Source organism: Maylandia zebra, linkage group LG9 (genome assembly GCF_041146795.1).
Source record: "Maylandia zebra isolate NMK-2024a linkage group LG9, Mzebra_GT3a, whole genome shotgun sequence".
Lineage (NCBI taxonomy): Eukaryota > Metazoa > Chordata > Actinopteri > Cichliformes > Cichlidae > Maylandia > Maylandia zebra.
This window is the reverse complement of record NC_135175.1, coordinates 32481310-32502378: the sequence shown is the minus strand read 5'-3', so window position 1 is coordinate 32502378 and position 21069 is coordinate 32481310. Positions and strand designations below refer to the sequence as shown.

Below are 21069 nucleotides of genomic sequence, written 5' to 3'. Positions count from 1 at the left end.
CAACTTTGTGATTTTTCAGAAAATACATGTGTTGCTATGGTTGCTATGCAATTAACTCCCACTGCACACTCGTCCGTTCTGAATTTTCTCTTCATGTCTGAACAACTCCTTGCTACTCGCTCAATTTCCACTCAACTTCCACAAATTATACATCAAAACGTAGGTATTTTTGCTGGCTTTAAGACAGTGTCACTATAATTATTGTGAGAGTTACGTTTTTTTCACAATTTGCCTCGAAGTGACACATGGTCTAAAAACTCCCCATTCAAAGTCTATGGGGAGGTTGTGAAACTCAGAGCTGAAATACTGAAACTGAAGGCATTTTCAAATCGTCATATCTCCTTAACGAAGCAAAGTTAAGACATGAGGCTTGTCCCTGTATATCTTCAGACACTCCTGACACTCACAATTCAAGAATTATTTTCTCACCTATTACCGTTCTGAGATGAGTTAGACTTGTTTGAGGGGTGGAAATCTGTCCTCCTCTCATTTTTCAAATTCCGAAAATGAAGCCGTTTCTTCTCTCGTCATATCTCCGCGACGGAGATACAAAGAGCTATGTAAATCGCAGTCAAAGTACACCAAAGTCCGCTGATTCACCCAGTGCAAGAATTATGCTTCTATCCCACCTAGTTTTTGAGTTACACGACGTTTTGTAACTCCAAAAAACGGCGTTTTTCGCGTCTCACCGCGATCTAATTCTGACTCCTCATCACCCTTTTTTTCAAAGCGCCCGCCCCCTTAGAGGTGGCGCGATTGGTAATGACACCGCTCTTCAGACCAGAGGTCGTGGGTTCGATTCCACCTTGGCCCACATGTTTTTTTTTTAACTACAAATTTATACACTATCACAGACCGGTAATTCATATTGATAATTTATTACAATTCTGCAAAGTTTAATGATTTTAGCAGCTTTTCTAATATGGACCTCAGATTCTGGTTAACAGTCTATGGCAGAAATACATACAAGTACACAGCCTGATGAAGCAGACAGAAGCAGTACCTCTGATTGGTTCCGCAGTTTCACCTCTTATCAGCACAAATCTCACCCTCTTCTGCTGTTTTCACCTCTTTTCTGCTAATTTGAGCTTCTGTTCCACAGTGCACTCAGCCTCTTCTGCTGTTTTCATTAGAATTTTAAGCTTTTCCACCTTTTTTCAGTTACGTGAGAACCAGTTTGGCTCAATGAGTAGCTGAAAAATATCAGCCTCTTCTGCTGTTTTAGCAGGATTTCAGAGTTCAGCTTTTTCACTTGTTTTAAGCACAAATTTCAGTTTCTTTACCTCATTTCACAACAAAGTTCTTCCTCTTCACCTCTTTTCTGCTAATTTGAGCTGCTGCTCCACAGTGCACATTTTCCCTCTCATCATATCTTTGCTTGTGACCAGAACTCATTTGGCTCAGAGGGTAGGGCATCTGTCGTGAGACCCGGTGGCAGAGGTTCGAATCCTACCTGTGACAGCTGCTACACATGTTCACTGCTTGCATGCGCTCTGCTTTCTTGACACTCTCCAGTGTGTCATTACACATACAGCCATCTTCAGCAAGCACTTCTGCTTCTACACTTCTTTTCAACTCGGCTTTTTGCTTCTTTACCTCTTTTCAGCAGAAATTATTCCTCTTCACCTCTTTTCTGCTAATTAGAGCTCCTGCTCCACAGTGCACTTAGCCTCTTCTGCTGTTTTCATTAGAATTTTAAGCTTTTCCACCTTTTTTCAGTTACGTGAGAACCAGTTTGGCTCAGTGAGTAGCTGAAAAATATCAGCCTCTACTACTGTTTTAGCAGGATTTCAGAGTTCAGCTTTTTCACTTGTTTTAAGCACAAATTTCAGTTTCTTTACCTCATTTCACAACAAAGTTCTTCCTCTTCACCTCTTTTCTGCTAATTTGAGCTTCTGCTCCACAGTGCACATTTTCTCTCTCATCATATATTTGCTTGAGACCAGAACTCATTTGGCTCAGAGGGTAGGGCAGCTGCCGTGAGACCCGGGGGCAGAGTTTCGAATCCTACCTGTGACAGTTGCTACACATGTTCCCTGCTTGCATGCGCTCTGCTTTCTTGACACTCTCCAGTGTGTCATTACACATACAGCCATCTTCAGCAAGCACTTCTACACCTCTTTTCAACTCATCTTTTTGCTTCTTTACCTCTTTTCAGCAGAACTTCTTCTGATTCACCTCTTTTCTGCTAAATGTTTAGCCTTTTCACCTCTTATTAGCACAATACTAAGCAGCTTCTGCTAATTTCACCAGAATTGTCAGTCTCTCCACCTCTTCTTTGTAAGAATCAGTTTGGTCCAGTAAGGTGAGACGCCGCCTATAGATCAGAAAGGCCAGGTTCGAATCTCGCTCAGGGCAATGTTTTTTGTTTTTTCAACTTTTTCTGCTTTTTTCAGCAGAAATCTTCAGCGTAAGGCATCCACACAGCATTTTCGCAGGAAATGCAATTTTTTCTAGTTGCTAATAGAGATGGCACGATACCACTTTTTTATGTCCGATACCGATATCATAAATTTGGATATCTGCCGATACCGATATGAATCCGATATAGTGTGTTTTTTAATCAATAAAACAGTTTTTTAATATCTTGCTGCTTTTTGTATACGTTCATACTCACGTTAAAAAAACAAACAAACACTAAAGCTATTCTGTTATACCTGTATGCAAAAAACTGCACTGCACCCAAAATATTTCATAGTTCAGCAATACTGATCAATCTAATAAACTTAAACCTACACCATCCTCCCTATTCTGGTATTTTAAAGAGTACTTAGCAGAAATAATAAGCAACTTAACTAATAGGGTTCTAAAACTCCCAGCAAAAAAAAAAAAAAAAAATAGGGAACCACCCACCCTCCACCTCATGATGCTTAATTGACGTAATCAACTTTAATTTGATGCAGTGTGGAAAAACAAACAAACACAAAAACCAGTAATTTTTCAAGAATAATTAAATAGATTCAACATCTTTCTTCAACAGAATTGCAGATTGAACAAATGGTATCTTCCCAAAGGAAAAAGTACTACAGCTTACTAGGGTATATTGGACTTAATAGTTACTATATACAGTAATGGACTTCTATACATTTTACATCAGATTAAAACTTTGGGTGTAAGATTCGGATAATTATTTATTAAAAGCTAGACATTTTAAATGAGAATAAGAAAGAAAAGTATGTTTTTGTGCCCCCCTTTTCCCTGTTAATGCCCTATCGGCCCCCCTGGCTAAACTTTGCTAGATCCGCCCCTGCACAGTTACCAGCCGTCAGCTACGTAGAAAAAGATCCTGGAGTAGAAAGTAATAATAAATAGATTCTAACAACAGCTTATCAAGCTAAAACGTGCTGCAGTTGTTCAGCTGCTGGTTTCCTCTTTCTGGCACGAAGTGAGCAATAAACAAACAAGAGAGACGGACTCGTGACAGAAAAGCCGATCAGCTGATCATTAATCAGTTTCGATTGAAGTAGCAGCAGGAGAGAGAAGAGGCAGTCGCTCCATATATCGGTTGTTAAGCTTAACGCTGGAATGCTTTACAAATATTCAGAGATGAACTTACACACTTGCTTTACTTCTCTCTGGGAAAACTTCCTCGGAGATGAAATGCCGGATTGGTAGCGAGGCTACAAATACACACAGCCGCTCTATCACGTGACCCGTACTGCTGCAATGTGCTACGGTTATGAGCCGAGTTACGCCATGTCGCAAGTTTTGTGAGGTGCTTTTTTGATATTTAATGGCTCGATTACATTTTTTTAAATTTTTCTCCGATATCCGATCCAGTAATTTACGTCAGTATCGGACAGATACCTAATATCGGATCGGTCCATCTCAAATTGCTAATATATATTTGTGTGTTGCCACACCTTCATTTTCCCGAGAGATTCTATTTTACAAACACTCCTTTAGTTTTTTGTAATAAAATCTTTCATCAGTTTCATAAATTGTAACACTGCTCATGTCATGTCATCAGAGGCATACTGGATTGATGCCCTGAAGGTCACCAGTTATCCTGATCTTAGTGAGGTCTAATGTCATTATTTATAGTCAGTGTTCTGTATTAGTGTTATTGTTTTTGCAACTGACCTGTAATGTTGTCTGTCATCACTGTCAGTGCTGTATGTTTAATGTCACTGTGGCTTCTGTGAATCTGTTTTACTGTTTCTGAACTCTCGCATCTTCTGTTTACAGTCTTTGGTTAGAGAAGCGCTTTTAGCAGCTTGTCAGAGGAGAATGCACTTCCTGAACAACAATGACCCCTAGAGGCTGAAGACAGTAATGCATATATCATATTTTTGATTTTTGGTTCTGTACATATAACAGTAAATGTTTATTATGTTGTGGGGATAAAAACAAACACTTCAGTCAACCCACACTTGGACCCTGAAATGTGCGAAGATCTAAATATTTATCAAAGTCAGATTTATAATATTTGATATATAACTGTTATAGGAAAAAACAAGGTTGAGTATGGAGAGAAATAATAGAGTAACAGAGACTAATGAAATATTAAACAGACATAAAGAGTCACATTTTTAAAATCAGTCACTCCTGTTAAAAGATAAGATATTATTAGAATACTTTTAAAAGGCTCTAAATAACATTTACCCTGCAATAACACACCTTGGAAACTCCCACTGTAAATTAGTGCTATATATAAAAGGAAATACATACATGAATTAATTAAAAAAAACTAATAAAAAACTATTTAATGACATTAATATAACCAATAAGAAACCCTAACTCATCGAATCAAACTCAGCCTGCACAGTAAAATACACTCAAATTGATCAAAAACTGAACTGATGACTTCCTACTTAGAGATTCATTTCAGTTCAGTGATGGTGGATTATAACCTCCATTCAAATCATTCAAAAAAGAGAAAATTATAGCACATGTTATATTACACTGTGAGAAGGTAACTGATCCAAAACCTCAGTAACATAAAAACAAAACTGGATCTTATTGATTTACTGCAAAAGGACTCAAGAAGAGAAAGTTATCAGGCCTTATTCCAGTTATTCAAAGAGAGTAAATTATTTGGGAGGATTTGAGGGTCGACGTTCCAGTTCACACTCCACACCAGTTGGTGGCGGTAATTCACCATTTTGTTGTTTGACAACCGCAAATAAACGATATGAAGAAGAAGAAGAAGGGGCGGAACAAAGTAAGAATGTTCCACGAGAGGAGGTTTTTGCAGAGAGAGCTGTTTTTCCATTCAAAGAGAATAAAGTAGTACCACCGTTGGGATCGATATCTGCATCGATCTGCCCACCCTTGTCTCCTGGATCGTAGCTGAGATCAGCGTGAACCACGTGGGTCTCTGCTCCCTGATCTGTTTCCTGTGTTTGGAAAGAGTTGCAGCTTCATCGCGGAGTTTCTCTCGGTTTGTGGGCTCATCTAAAGGTAAGCACCGAGCTAACTTTACTGTGAGTTCAGTTCATGTTGAGTTTAGCTCCTGAATGAGGTCTTCTGCTGCTCTCCTCGGTGTCTGTTCACAGTTTATTGTGAACACGTTGAGAGAAGAGTGAGAGAGTGTTTGGAGAAAAACACCAACTAATCATTAGCTCAGCATGCTGGGAGAAGTTGCAGCAGAAAAGTCTTTTCATTGTCCCTGCAGCTGTTTTTCTGCCTGCACCAAACCTCTACAGCCTCATTTCTATTTGAAGTGATAACAGGAAATGGATGAGAGCGATCTGCTGCAGTATCAGGGTCACTATAAACTTTCTTGTCCAGCTGCTGTGGATGAACACATGAGAGGAAGTGAACTCCTACAAAGTCTCATTTTAATGAGTGTGGCTGCTGTAAAGTGATGCACAGGAAGATGTTAACAAAAACGAATGAAACAGAGATGAAAGTAAACAGTGTTCATATTTGAAAGCACAGAGAATAAAATATATTGTGGTGGTTAATGTGCAGCTCTTGGTGATTTGGTAGAAAAATATGACTTTATGACCCTGTCATAGTAAAGGGCTGCTTAGAATATTAGAGCCAATGTCACAAAGTTCCTCCTGAAGTATAAGTGAGTGAGAGAGTTTCCTCACTTTGCAGCACAACACGTCTCACAAGATTTCTACAAGCAATCAGAGTGAAATTTGTACTTTATGTTGTCAGATGAACATATGAGACACTTTGACTCTTCAGTGCAGTGTGGAGCCTAACAAAGATCTGTTTTGTGTCCCAGCTGATCAGCAGGAGGAGAAGAGTCTGACGGAGCAGCAGAGGAACATTTTCAGCCATCTGGACTCGGCTGAGTCACTACAGAGGAAACAATGAGCTCAACACAGAAGGTGAGGAAAATATCACAGTTTCACCACATTAAAGTATAATATTTTAACGGAAACAAAACATTAATTAAAAAATTATTGAAACACAAATTACAACATTGTATTAAAATTTCAATCATCAACTCAAATACTTGGTTCTAATTGAACAGAAATTTCTATGAACATGCAAGAACTGTGTAGAACATGAATCCGTCTGCGTCAGATCCTGAAGTCACGGGTAAGAGACAAGTGGAACCAAAATCTAGGCCATTTGCTTTTTGAAGTTTGCAAAGACTGCTAAATTGTGCCAGTGGTAGTTCACTCTTTGCAACATAGTTCGCTGTTTTAAACTGATTTTCAGGTTTATTTTTAGTATGTTATTTGCAATTGGTGTTTGTTCTGGGAAAGATATTGCAGACTGAGCAATAATGCATTTCTTGAGGGAAAACCAACAACACATCCGGCAGAACATTATGTTATTTACACGGGTGCACATAAGTGGTTCGCATTCGCTGTCAAAATAAAAAACACACACCAGATAAGAAGTTGCAACGCGCGTTTGCGTCCATATAAAAAGCTGTTTTTGTCCGCTAGAGTGGGATTTTCATGACATATTCTGCACCAAATCTCTGTGCGTTCATCATTTGTTTGAAGCCAGCTCACCTCCTGCAACCACTTTTCCGAGAATACGCGTTTCTTTTGTGGTTTGGACTCCTTCTGACATTTCTTTGGCGGTGGAGGAACGCCAAAGTAATTGCTTAAAGGAGCTTGCTTCTTCGACATCTTTAAGAGTTCTAAACAAATGTCTGTCCTCCTCCAGAAAATCTTATGTACGCAAACACGCGTTGCAACTTCTTATCTTGTGTGCGTTTTTTATTTTGACAGCGAATGCGCACCTGCGGACCACTTATGTGCACCCCTGGTTATATAGCGTGTCATATTGCAGCCACAGAAATTCTTTTGTCCATGAAACCATAAAGCTGCTCAATGGGGTAATTGCATTGATAAATTCTTTCTCAAGTGTCTCAGATTATTCAATTAACTGGTCAAAATCTACAGTTCTTCCGATTAATTGCTCCTTCCATAATTCTTCTCCTTCCCCACTGCAATCTGGAAATATTAAATATTTAGGTATTAATGTCTCTCCTAAGCTTTCAGAATTAACTAAATTAAACCACATCCCACTTTTAAAGAAGGTAGAAGGCGATCTGGCTAGGTGGAAATATCTACCCACATCACTCATGGGAAGGGTTGCCGCTGTAAAAATGATGGTCTTGCCAAAAATAAACTATTTATTTTCAATGATCCCAAAAAAGCCATAACAAGATTGGTTCAGATCTCTAGACTCGTATATTTCTAAATTCCTTTGGAAAGATAAACCCCCACGTATCAGCTTAAAAACACTACAAAAGACCAAGGATAAGGAGTATTAGATCTGCCTAACTTTAATCACTATTTTTTAGCCAACAGGCTTCAGTTCATCTCTAGATGGTTTAAACACACCCTCTTAGATGAACCTTGGATAGATGTAGAACAGGCACTATGTAATAACCTAGAAATTTCAGACCTTTAAATACACGTAGACATTGAGGGCTAGCAGGAGGGACCATGCGCTTACCTGCTGCTCTCTGGCAGGTAGCTCTATGCCCTCCTGAGTTTTAATTGCACCTTAGAACACACATGCATCAACACTACAATGAGCGGGTGGAGGGAGGTTTGGAGTCTTCTCTCACCCCCATTCTCTGCGACCTGCTGGAGCAGGGGGGCTAGGACTAGGAGGAGGAGTTGGCCGTCCGACTGCGGTCTGGAGTGTGGAGCCTTCCTGCTGCTGCGAAGTCGGGGCGGTCTGCCTCTCCCCACCGCAGGGAAAAGGGAAACACCACCTGGGTCTGGGTGCAGTTCCCCCCTCCAGGGGCGGGGGCACCTAGACCCGGTTTGTAGAGTACGCTTGGGGAGTGTGATCGTGTGTACAACGTCTCTTTATGTCTGTCTCCACGTTGGTTGAGTGTGGAGTAAGTGCATATGAGAGCATGAGGGTGGGAATGGATGTTTGTGTCTGTGTGTGCCTGTATGTCTGTGTCTATATGTCAGGTTGGGTGTCAGGCGCCACCTCTCTGGGGACATCTCAGGCCCTCCAAGGTTTGGAGGCCTATCTCCCCCTACCACCACTTCCCCTGCCAGTGGTGGACCCCCTCAGACATCGGTGCGTTGGTGGTTCTTTGTGTCCAGGGATGGGCGTCCGGGTACACACCGGCTCACTCCTTGGCGGCCGCTTATCGGGGCCTGGAGCCTGGGGCTCGCTCGGGCCACTTCGGAGGTGGGGTGCCCCCGGCCTCTCGGCCTGGGGCTCGGTCACTCAGGCGCAGCTGGCTGCCGGCGGAGCTCACGGGCACGTCACTGCAACTCCCCCTGGCTTCTGCTCCGCGGCTGCTGAGTGAGCCCCCATCTGGGACTCTCCTCAGCTCTTTCCGGGACAGTGGCGCGGCTGCCCCTCTGTTGGTCTTCCTTGGTCTCTTGTGTTCTGGGGGCCTCTGGATGTCTGGAGTTTTGATCTCCTCCACACCTGCTTCATGCCCTGGAGGACGGGGCTGTGGCCCCCCCCACACCCTCTAGCAGATTATTACATGAAGGAACCTTTTAAAAAACAAAAAACAAGCGCGTCCATGCTCACAGGTGTACACACGGGTGATCACACCCACAAACTACACCCTTTTTGGCTCCTACCTCAAAGCACACTGTGTTCTGTTGATCTTATGTGCTGCACAATAATGTTTAACATTTAGTATTTACTGTCATATTCCCATATATCATTGTGATGTTGTTTATTCTATTACTCTTGTTCTCTTCTGCTTGCTTTCTTTTTTCTTTCTCAGCAGGTGATCCAGGTGATCGATATATGCATTTTTTTTCTCTGCCCGTTCTGTTGGTTTTTGTCTTTTGCCCTTCTCCCCCGTCCCTCTTCTAAGCTGTTTCTCTTTCCCTCTTTCTTTCTCCCCTTCTTTCCCCCAGTCAAGTCTGTCCCGTATTCAGTAAGTGAAAATAAAATAAACAATAAAAGGTGAATCAAATGGACCCTTACGGCAAGGCTGGGATGGTCAGTTTGGTAAAGTAAATCCGTTGGGCATCTTTCTTTGCCTTTAGACAACAATTCTGATGGCAAAAGAGCCAAACGGGACAGGCCAAAAAAAAAAAAAAAAAAAAAAAGAAATTTCAGACCTACCATTTATCAGCTCAAACATCCAACGACATGAATGCTTTAAAAGCATCAACATCAGCTCTTCTCTGACAGCATGGTGGGAGTTTCTAAAAATGACAGAGTCTTCATTAATCCCATGCAAACGTACACCTATCTGGAACAATCCGGACATATTACAAAACAATAATATGATAAACTTTCCAGATTGGAGTTGCAAAGGAATTAAATACTTGGAACATATATTGGAAGGAACAGACTTTATTTCGTTTGACAGACACAATATGGGATCAACAAGAAACAATTTTTGGAATATCAACAAATTAAACCCATAGTAAAAAATACATTTAATCCCAGTGAAGCTGAATTACAAACACCACCAAGTGTGGTACAATTTATTTATTTTTTAGTCTAAAACCCCCCAAATTTCCCAGTTTGCAATTAATACAATACAAAATATTACACAGAGTGCACTATACTGGTCATAGGATGTTCAAGATGGGCTATACGCCTTCCAACAACTGCTCACACTGCACAGCAAATACACCGGACAATTACATCCACGCTCTTTGGTTCTGTCCACCAGTGCAGAAGTTTTGGCGTGAGATATGTGAAGACTTATCAAAGTGTCTGAAATGTAACATTCCAGCCTCCCCTTTAGTATGCTTGCTTGGCAACTTGGATGAGGTCACTGCAGAAATAAACACGTTGTTTTTACGGCCCTATGCATTGCCAAGAAAATGGTCCTCATTAACTGGAAAAATAAAAATAATCTTAATTCTAACCAATATAAAAACCCTCTAATAGATCACATTAGTCTTGATACAGCCTCTGCCATCACATTTGATCAATTCCTTTGGGCTCCATCACCTAGTGGGGGTGGGGGGTCATGGTTTGGTCCTGCCTTCGCTATTGTGGTTGAGGACGGCCTTAGGGCGTCTGGGGAGTTCCTAGGGATGTTTCCCTGGAGGGCCTAACCCGGGGGATGTGGCCATGACCTGGTTAGGGGCTCTGGTGGCTCTTAGATGGTGTTTTCCTTGTTGCTGCGTACAGCGGAGATGGGGGAGGGTCTGTGCTGGCGGATGTTGGTTACTGGCCTGGTAGCCTGGCTGCCCCTGGGTGGGTCCGGGATGGGCGTGGAGGCTTGGGGGTCTGGGGGTGCTCCGCCCCCGGTCTGGGGTGCTGGCTGGGCCTTGGGGGCTTGGGTCCTGGCTGTTGTGTCGCCGGAGCTGCGGGGGGGTGGGTGCAGGGGGGGCTCAGTCCCAGTGCAGGGGACCTCTGGTGCATCGGCCCAACTAGGGGTCTCTCTAACTGGTGGGGAGGCTGTTATATCTTTGCAGGTGGTCTCCTCTCTACAGGAGCTCACTCTGCAGGTGGGGGGAGAGATATAGGAGAGGTGGAGAATGAACTCAACCTGGGTGTCTATTGTCTTGTGTAGTTTGGGAGATGATTGGATGATGGGGTGGGTGCAGTTTTCTCTGGGGTGGAGTCGGGTGGGCTGCCCCGGACTCTGTGGGGCTGGGCGGTGCTGCTGCTGCGGGCCCCGGTCCGGATGGGCCTGGGCCCCCTTGCCCTGGTGGGTTCCAGAGTGTGTGGGTGCCTACTGGGGTCAGTGGGGGAGCTGGCCCCAGGGAGGGGCCGCTTGCCCCTCCCTTTCTTCCCTCCCTGTCCTCAGCTGCCTCCCTATTCCTGCTCTACCACACCCACCCGCACACGCAGGGCTTGGGGTGCAGGTTTGTCACCAGGGTGCAGGGGAGGCACTCCCCCTCTGTCCCCTTCTGGCCGCCTGTGCCTCAATTTTATTCTGCAACCTAGACACATTACTCACACTCTCACATAACACATACATATAGGGCCTTGGGGGTGGGCACGTTTTACAGCATCCAGAGGATGGTCGGTGTACTCCAACCCACCTCTGGCGCTGGTGCCCTACCCTCAATTTTAAATGCATTTAGACACTAAGGGTTTTCGGGAAGAGCCGTGCTGCTCTCTGAGAGGAAGCTAGTACCATGCTCTCCTGTGTTTTAAATGCACTTTAGAACAGCACACAGCAACACTACATATGAGCGGGCGTAGGGAGGTTCGGGGTCTTCACTCACCCCGGTTCTGTTAGCCGTCAGGGCTGGGGGGCTGGGAGGAGGTGCTGGCCCTCAGATTGGGGTCTGGGATGCGGGGCCTCCCTGCTACTGCAGATAAGGAGGTGGTCCGCTTGCCTCCACCCCAGAGAGAAGCATTACATCTCCTGGGTCTAGGTGCGGCTTGCACCTCTGGGGGCAGGGGTACCTGGACCTGGGATATAGAGTATGTTTGGGGAGTGTGACTGTCTGTGCAGTGTCTATTTGTGTCTGTCTACACGTTGGGTGAGTGCCGAGTATTTGGTTGTGTATATGGGGGTGGGAATGCACGTTTGTGTCCGCGTGCGCCTGTTCGTCTGTCTATATGTCAGGTTGGGTCTTAGACTCAGCCTCTCTGGGTACATCTCAGGCCCTGCAAAGTACGGAGGCCTATCTCCCCTCACCACACTCCCTGCTGGTGGCTGATGCCCTCAGACGTTGGTGTGTTGGTGGTTCTTGTCTCAGACCTCTGGCCTCTGGGCCTGAAGCTCAGTCCTCTTTGGCACAGCTGGCTGCCAGCAGAGCCCGCGGGCACGCCACTGCAACCCCTTGTGACCTCTCGTTTGGGGCTCTACTCAGCTCTTCCCAGGAGGGTGGCACGGTTCCCCCCCCTTTTGGTGGTCTTCCTCGGGTCCTCGTACTCTGGGGCCTCTGGATGTCTGGGGCCTGGATCTCCTCCATACCTGCTTCATGCCCTGGGGGACGGGGCTATGGCTCCCCACACTCCCTAGTAGATCGTTACATGGAGAAACCTTTGGAATACAAGCATGCTGATCCACACGGGTATCCACACAGGTATCCACACAGGTGTACATACGGATGTTCACAGACGCGGACTACACCTTTCTTGGCTGCTGCCTCAAAGCACATTGTGCGCTGTCTATCTTGCGTGCTGCACAATAGCGTTTAATATTTAGCATCTACTGTTATCTACTGCTAGCTAGTTTATTGTGATGGTGCTGTATTTATTATGTTGCTCTTTTTTTTTTTTTTTTTTTTTTTGCTTTGTCTTCTGTTTTTTTTTTTCTCCATACAGGTGATCCAGGTGTTTTGTTTGTTTTTCTTTCTTTCTTCCCCCCTTTCTCACCGTCTCTTCTCCCCTCTGTTTTTCTTTCTCTCCCTCTCTTTCTTTCATTCTTTCTCCCTGTCCTATCCCCCAGTCATGTCTGTCCTGTTTGTAGCAACTGAAAATAAAATAAAATAAATACATAATTATAATAAAGGTCAATCAAATGGACCAATATGGCAAGGCCATGATGATCCGCTTGGTAAAATAAATCCACTTGGCATCTTTCTTGGCCTTAAGACAACAATTCTGATGGCTAAAGATCCAAACGGGACAAAAAAAAAAAAAAGCTGCACTTTCTTTTTGCCTTACAGTCTGATTTGTCAGAACTTTTCCGTTTTCTGGTAAGCTTTTCTTTGGCTGTCAGTTCTTCACCCTGACCTGTCTTATTTGGCTCAGCAGAACTAAAATATATATCCTGTTGCTTTTACACACGCACTCACATAACGCTCAGCGATTCGCTGCGCGATCAGCCTCTCACATGTTTAAGCTTGCTGCGGGAGATTTCACTTGTCATGTCTGCGTAGTAAGCTAATGATTGATAAGACGATGTCAGAGGAATTGGTGCGCAAATTATCGTCACTCACCAATCAGTGCTGTCGCTCTCTATACACAGTTCGCCCGATAGCAAAGTGAAAGCAAAAAACAAGCGAAAATTCAAACGCAATTTCAATATGTCACATATTGACAGTGGCTCATCGATGCCAATGACATAATTACCCAGCTACATTTCCGAAGGAATGCAAAAGCATTGATATATATTTTTCCTTCCTATGATAGCCCAACGGGCAGGGCAGAGATAGATTTTGGTAGCCCGACTGGAAAAATCGCTAGCCCCGGGACTTCGGGCTAGCAATTTTGCCCTGATCAGTCACGTCTAAAACTCTCATACTCCCAACCTGTTATATGACTCTGTATTTTATTATATATACAATCACTTCACTAAATAGTTTGTCTCAGATTGTTTTGCAATGTACAACAATGTACAACTGAATTAACATTGAGTTGATCAAATCCCACTGAGCAGTCCTTCCCTTTAAATCTAACCTCTCTTCTTCCTCTCCTGTCCTGTGTGTCTTATCTTTCTCCATCTCTGAGTGAAGTTAGCTCTCTTTCTTTTCTCTCCCTGTGATGTACAGCAGCTGGACCTTTAGCCAGCAACACACTGTGAGACAAACTGCACACAACAGGCTAGCTAGGTACTGAAGTCCTGTGACTGCAACTTATGAGCACCTGCATTTGTTTAGTGCTGTGCAAGAGGGGGGGGGGGGGGGAACCAGCCCATTTTAACCCCTGGCTATGGCACACAGTTTTGCCTCTTTCATGTTCATCTTAGCTTTCATGTGTTACTGTTTAGGCTCAAATCGGTTTAATGTTTGATGCCTGCAGTGATGAAATAACTCCCCGCAAATGCCTTAAACCAAAAGTAAAAAGTCTGTTTTGTAAATGTAAGTTGTAGAAAATACAGATATATTTTTAATGTAGGGAGTAAAAGTAAAAAATTCCTCAGGTTACAATCAGACTCTGATGTTCTCCTTCACTGAACCAAGCTAGCAGTTGTGCAACGGATCACGGTTGATCCATAATCCGAACCGATCCCACTCCACGTTTCGGCACGCACGTGATCCGAACATTCGAAAAAGAAGGAAAAAAAGTATGTGTATGGTGCACATGGTCAGTCTGTCAAGTGATAATCATGGCCAGTGCTAGCGGTCCAAGTGGAGGAGCAGAGGAGTTTGCAGCATTTAAGCAGCCCTTTGCTGCCCAGTCCGACCGGGCTAAAGCTATTACAAAAGCTACTGGTGTGTTTAGCTGCAGACGGGAGGCCGTTTTCCGTTGGGCAAAACAAGGGGTTTAAACTATGACGAACGTGCTTGAGCCAAATAATAATATCCCGTTGCGCGTCCACTTCAGTGACAAGATCGTATCCAGGCAGGTATGAGTAGGAAAAGTTTAAAGTTATGGCTGAACTGTCCCAGTCATCTTCTGTTGCCCTAACTACAAATGGGTGGACCTCCAGGTCAACGAACAGCTACGTGACCGTGACCGCTCATTATATCACAGCGGAGTGTTAGATACAAAGCCCTGTACTGCCCTATATTGCACCTTAATATGTTTTTATATAATTGCGTGGAATGAGTCTTGAGTTGAATGTTTTTAATAGGCAAAAATATACTTAAATAAGTTAATAAGTAAATGTAAAAATTTTGTCTTTCTTTTCCTCTTTTGCTGATCCGAAAATTGATCCGATCCGTGACTTAAAACCGTGATTCGATACTAACCATGAGATTGTTGATCCGTTGCACCACTATAAAAATATCTAATAGGAAACAGCAACGTGAAATATAAAAAAGTATAGACCTGGTAAACATTTATTACTTTTCTGAGTGTGTTAGGATGCTAGTCTTAATATTTGTGTACAGCAGGAGGGATGGGCATAATTTTAGAGTGTTTGAACAGTCATTAATTATTTTTAACACCAGTTTGGATGTAATGTGGTAGAACTACCAGCAGGTGGGGATAAGAGACCTTTAAGGTGTTTGGTGCCACACTCCACCTTCAGGTTTAAAACTAGTGTTAATGGAGGGAGTTTGAAGGTTGAGTTTGTTCCACGACTGCATTTCACTCACTGCCTCTGTTTGTATCTCTGTCACTGCAGGACCAACATGGAGCGAGAAGTCAGCGCTCTCAGGAGGCCGACAAACCTCACAGAAGAAAGGGAGAGAAAACATACAGCTGTGATGATTGTGGGAAGGAGTTTACTGTGAAGGCTGAACTAAATCGTCATCAGGTCATCCACACTGGAGAGAGACCGTTCAGCTGTGACTTGTGTGGAAAGTCTTTTTCCTGGGAGCGTTCCCTAAAACAACATCAACTCATCCACAGTGGAGTTAAAGCGTACAGCTGTGATCAGTGTGGCAGAACTTTTACTCAAAGGAGCCACTTACAGAATCATCTAGTGACCCACTCTGGAATTAAGGCATACAGCTGTGAGATTTGTGGAAAAACTTTCAGCCACATAAGGAGCCGAAATACACACCTAAACATTCACACCAGACACGTTGTGTACTGCTGTGAACAGTGTGATAAACAGTTTATAACGGGCACACAGTTACAACAACACATGTTTACTCACACTGTGGAGAGACCTTATAAATGTGACCTGTGTGAGAAGACTTTTAAAGCTCCACGTTACCTGAGGCAACACCAACAGATCCACACCAGAAAGAAACTCTACAAGTGCAGTTACTGTGAGGTATGTATTTATATTGTTATCTTGTCATTTTAGCCTGACTGTTTGGAACAACTCTGCTCATTAAACTGTGTTAGCATGTTAGCAATTCTACTGCATGGAAAAGCAGCTCTGAGTGATTATTCAGATTTTCATTTCAGTTATGATTTTTGTTTACACGATCATGAAAAACTAAAAGTGGTGAAAATTAATATGATGGTGTTATTTAATGTTCAGGCAGTTTCCTGGTATATCATGATATTGTTATTATTTCAGCATAAATGGCCTTTTGTTTACAGAGCCTGATTCCTCTGTTAGGAGCACATGTAATAAAATAAAACACAATGAAAATAAGCTCAAAACCAAAACATTCTGTAATCTTCTCTTATGGTTAACAAAGTTGTATCGTTACGTAATGGTATTGTAATATTGTAGCAGTAGTATCATTGCTTGTTTTTAACTTTAGTACTTTTAGACATTAGTGTTAAAATACTAATTTAATGTTATAATTGCAGTGTCATGGGGGTAGTAGTGTTTGTGTTGTGCCCCATTCAGCTGAGTGTTATAACTGCACAGTTACAGTATTATTAATGCAGTAATAAATGAGTATTACTACAGTGTTACATTAGTAGTTTAGCACTGTGTTGGTACCCTGCAAATATTAGCAAAGTAGTACTTTAGTGTAACTCAGATGTTACTGTAACATGAAATAAGTATTACTGTAGTATTATGATGGTAGTATTGTAGTTATTGCAGCCCAGTAAACTGAGTGTGTTAACTGAAACAGTAAAATGTAATTGGACGTCTGCAGAGATGCTCTTTATTTCAGGCGATGTTCAGGATAAAAATGTTGAAGGAATGACTTACACTGTCTTTGTGTCTTTGTTTAGAAGCAGAGCGACACAGATGGATCCAGTTCTCAACCCTGTCATCACTGTGGTGGTGGGAAAGACTTTCATTGTGACCTTTGTGGAAAAACTTTCAGTTGGCAAGCCGCCCTAAAAATACATCAACGTAGACACACTGGAGACAAAGTGAAATACTGCAAAGAATGTGGGAGAAGCTTCACCACATCACATCACTTAAAACGTCATGAACTCATTCACAGTGGGGTTAAAAAGCACCTCTGTGAACAGTGTGGGTCATCTTTCATCACTGCAGTCACCCTTAAAAGACACAAACGAGTCCACACAGGAGAGAAACCATACAAGTGCAGACATTGTGAAAAAAGCTTCTCACATTCAGGTAGTCGTAACAAGCATGAACGTGCACACATGGAAGGAAACTACAGCTGTGACCAGTGTGACAAGAGCTTCAGGAATCTCAGTTCATACTCCGAACACAAACGATCCCACATTACTAAAAAACTGTTTCACTGTTTCCAATGTGCCAAAACATTTACTAAATTATCTGCTCTGTGCAAACATCAGCGTGATCACTCAGGGCTGAAATCACTCCCATCACAGTGAATCTGAAAAGACAGAAAGAACCTCTACTGGTTTCAGGGTCAGACTCAAAATCCTTGAGATCAGGCTCCACAGAGCTCCACATCTCATTCAACCTGACACGTGTTCCTACAGCTTCTTTGGTGTTTCGCAACCACCTAAGAAACACCAACTGAAGGCAGAGCCGAAGAAAAAAAAACTGGTTCCAAACTGGCTCCAAACTGCCGTGGCTTAAAGCTAACAATGAGTGCACTGAAATGTGGTGCAAGTCATTGCTAATAAACAAGCTAGCTGAGAAGAAATGTCCATATTTATATTCTGAGGATATTATTATTTTAGCGGCTAGGAGTAAATGTCAGATTTGCATATCATTCACGTGAAGGGGGCACGGATCGTGCAGAGCATCACACCATCAGCTGGGAGTTAGGAGCCAAATTGCAGTCTGCCGATTTTTGGGGGATGCTTTCCGATGGATCTGTTGACATCACAAAAGTTGAGCAGGAAATCATTTACATTGTGTCTGTGTGACTGATTAAACTGGGTGCTGACCGCACCGCATAGGGGTGGACTTGTGAGACTTCTTGAGGACACAGGCTTGGATGACTGGACAACAAAGTTGGTCGCTGCGTGCACAAACGAGGCTGCTATCAACGTGGGTATGTCCAATGGCGTTGTGCCAAAACTCCGGCAACTTGCTACAGTTGGAGACTCCCTTGTGCACATTCTCTGCACAGCACACACACTGGGAGATTTCTTAAATTCAGATGATCACAAGGATCCTTACTGTGAGACATTTAATCGCTGTGTGGTCAAGCTGATGCTCCAAAAAAAAAAAGTGGAACAAAAAAAAATGCTACACTGAAGAAGCTGTGTGAAGAAAATGGGATCCCCTTTGTAAAACTGGGTAAGTCTCATAATACATGGAGGCATGAAGACCACCTGCCAGCCATTATAATGCAACTGGCTTCGAGAGTGACTTGTAGCATATCTGAAAAAGATCGTTTTCAATGCGTACTAAAAACCGTCCTGGGACTCACCTGAGTAGCTCACTAAAAAAGTTATGTGCACCCCTGGTTAGAGTCTGACAGCTGCTGGTAAGAATGACCTGCAGTAACGCTCCTTCCTACACTGTGGGTGTAAAAGTACTGCTGAACGAGCTGCTCAGTGCTTGTACCGTCTCATGCAGAGGTGGGAGGTGTTGTCCATGATGGATGTGAGCTTAGACCAGCGGTCCCTCATTTGTTTCATACCAGGTCGCGAGAGTTTAGGCTCGGGCATGAAATTTATGGTTTTCAGAGTTTTTAATCATCAACTCTGTTCCCCTGCGACTTCTCCCGTGTGTTCTGAATAAATGTCAAATATTTACGTGTTACCATAGCGACCAGAGAGCATTAAGAGGCAGAAGCCCATTTTCAGAAGGAGGCTTCTAATAACGTTAGTGAATACAGGTTTATTGTTGTATTTACAAAATACCACAGTTTTTGTCTTGGTCATATCATTTTATTCTGTTGTATTTATCTGCAACACCTTAAATGCTGGTCTGAGAAAATGTTTTAACATTAAAAAGGTCTGTGGTGCAAAAAAGGTTGGGGACCGCTGGCTTAATACATGATAGACACCAAATAAACAACAAACTCAAAACGCTGGGTCAAATGACCCAGAACCATGACAAGGACATCTATATTGTCTATATCTATACATAGTGTTGCAATGCTATGAAGGAACTGCAGTGTTTGGAGGAGTTAAACATGCCAGCTAACATTAAAATTCTGATTCAAAAGTTTCCATTTAAACTGAGAGAAAAATGAAATAGGATCTTCAAGAGGACTGGCCAAAGAGCATGTTTCCCAGATTTTGGATAACAAATGGAGTTTCAGCTGTGCAAAGGGTCATAGCAAAATGTTTATTCTGTAAACTGTATGGAGGAAAACCCAGCCAACAGTACAGCGTAGTATTGTAAAACGGTATGTAGTAGTGCTCACTTGCATGACAAGCAGGGCCGTGCACCTTGAAGGGATTACTTTTTAGATACTGACTCATGTTTAATGCAACATCACAAAGTTATTGCTTGTCATGAAGTGAAAACCAGCTCTCCCTCCAGGACTATTTGACCAAAAAAAGACTTTTTACTTCTAGAAGAAGGTGGGAACAAATCCAGTACATTTCAGACCTCTCTGGAAACTGTGGATTTGAGAATATTTACCATTGCTACAAGAATGACAGAAATGGATAAAAAGTTGTTTTGTGCCTGGAGATGTTGTCATGGTTAGATCCCAATGTAAAAACCTCAAGGGTCTTGGGTATTCTGAAAAATTATAACAACCTTTGCAGATAAGAAAGGTCTGGTACGTGTAGTTCGTCTTCACACAAAAACAAACGTGATTGAAAAACCTGTAACAAAAATTACTTTTGTTATGTGAAGCTACAAACTGATGAACTAGGTTACTGGAAGAAGGATGTATGAATGAAACATGGTCTGCCCTCTTATGCATATTGTATGAATGTATCATGACTTATTATGGCTCCTTTAAGTTAAAAACCACTCCTGCATGTTTTAGTAATAAAATCTTTCATTAGCTTCATAAATCGTAACACTGCTCATTTTAAGTGTTTTTCATTTAGGGCTCCAACAGCTGGATATTAACCCTTTAAAGCCGGTCGGGGCATGCTCCGAAAACGTCGAAGCACTTTTGCAAATATGCGATATCTTGATAAACCGAGCAGATATTTGATGTTTACACAGCTAAGTTTATTTTCTGACCCAGAAAGATTAGTATGAGTAAATTTAAAACTTAGTAGTGGCCGCTATTGTTGGAAACTGGAGTTTGGCTGGGCCGCGCTATGAATTCTGGGATATGGTAAGCCACGAAGGACACACCCGACCCATCCTTCGAATTCGGAGAAAAGGAGGACGCATTTGTCGGCTGCATTCGGAGGAGTCTGCGAATTTGGACAGCCTTCGGCGCGTCGCTGTGACGTAATCGGTCTACAAATGAGGCCTCAGGAGGCTGCAGCCCATGAATTTGGTTTTTAAAAGTTATGTTTGACTTTGTGACTTTCTGCATCGTTTCTGGGATGCTTAGGACTCATATTGCACTGCTGGAAATAGTTTATTTTGATGCACCTGCTGTTTTTTTTTGCAAATTTTCATTATAATATTTATTTTTGTTTTTCCTGCAGTATATAAAAATTGGTGTATTTTAAAAATAAAACTATGAAGACACTTAAAATAAATTTCCTGTGGTGGGAAATAGGGCTGGGCAATGTGGCCTAAAATTCATATCGCGATATAATTTGAAGCATGTGCGGTAACGATATATATCACGATATATTCTTTTCTTCTGTATAACGTATTTTCCACACTATAAGGCACACTTAAAATCCTTTAATTTTCTCAAAAATCGAAAGCGTGCCTTATGTATGAATTCTGGTTGTGCTTACTGACCTCGAACTGATTTGGGCGTGCAGAAATCTGTTAAAAATGTTTTAGTACAACTTTGGTAAGCCGCATTTCTTGCTTGATGGATTGTCAGAGCATTATGGCTGCCGTAGTGACGAGCTTTGCGGAGTAATCTGGGTCCAAAACTCCGTCAACTTCAGGTCCCAAAGTCAAACGAACACTAAGAGTTAAAAACGGTCTAAATTCTTTGATCTTTAATTAAATCATCAGCATTGCTGCTTTATCGGGTGTAACAATTAAGTTTTACATCCATGCATCCATGAAAACAGAATTTATTAAATTTAACGGAGTCAGAA

The 21069-nt window shown here is 42.6% G+C and overlaps 1 protein-coding gene across 1 annotated transcript; it reads left to right on the top strand.

Annotated features, from left to right (window-relative positions):
* Window positions 1-5145: 5145 nt before the first annotated feature.
* LOC143420365 (uncharacterized) lies at window positions 5146-20844 on the top strand. Its single transcript, XM_076888385.1, has 4 exons — window positions 5146-5403; window positions 6182-6287; window positions 15296-15892; window positions 16759-20844. Exons 2-4 carry the CDS (start codon window positions 6270-6272, stop codon window positions 17335-17337), a joined length of 1194 nt encoding a protein of 397 aa, XP_076744500.1. The 5' UTR covers window positions 5146-5403; window positions 6182-6269; the 3' UTR covers window positions 17338-20844.
* Window positions 20845-21069: the final 225 nt, after the last annotated feature.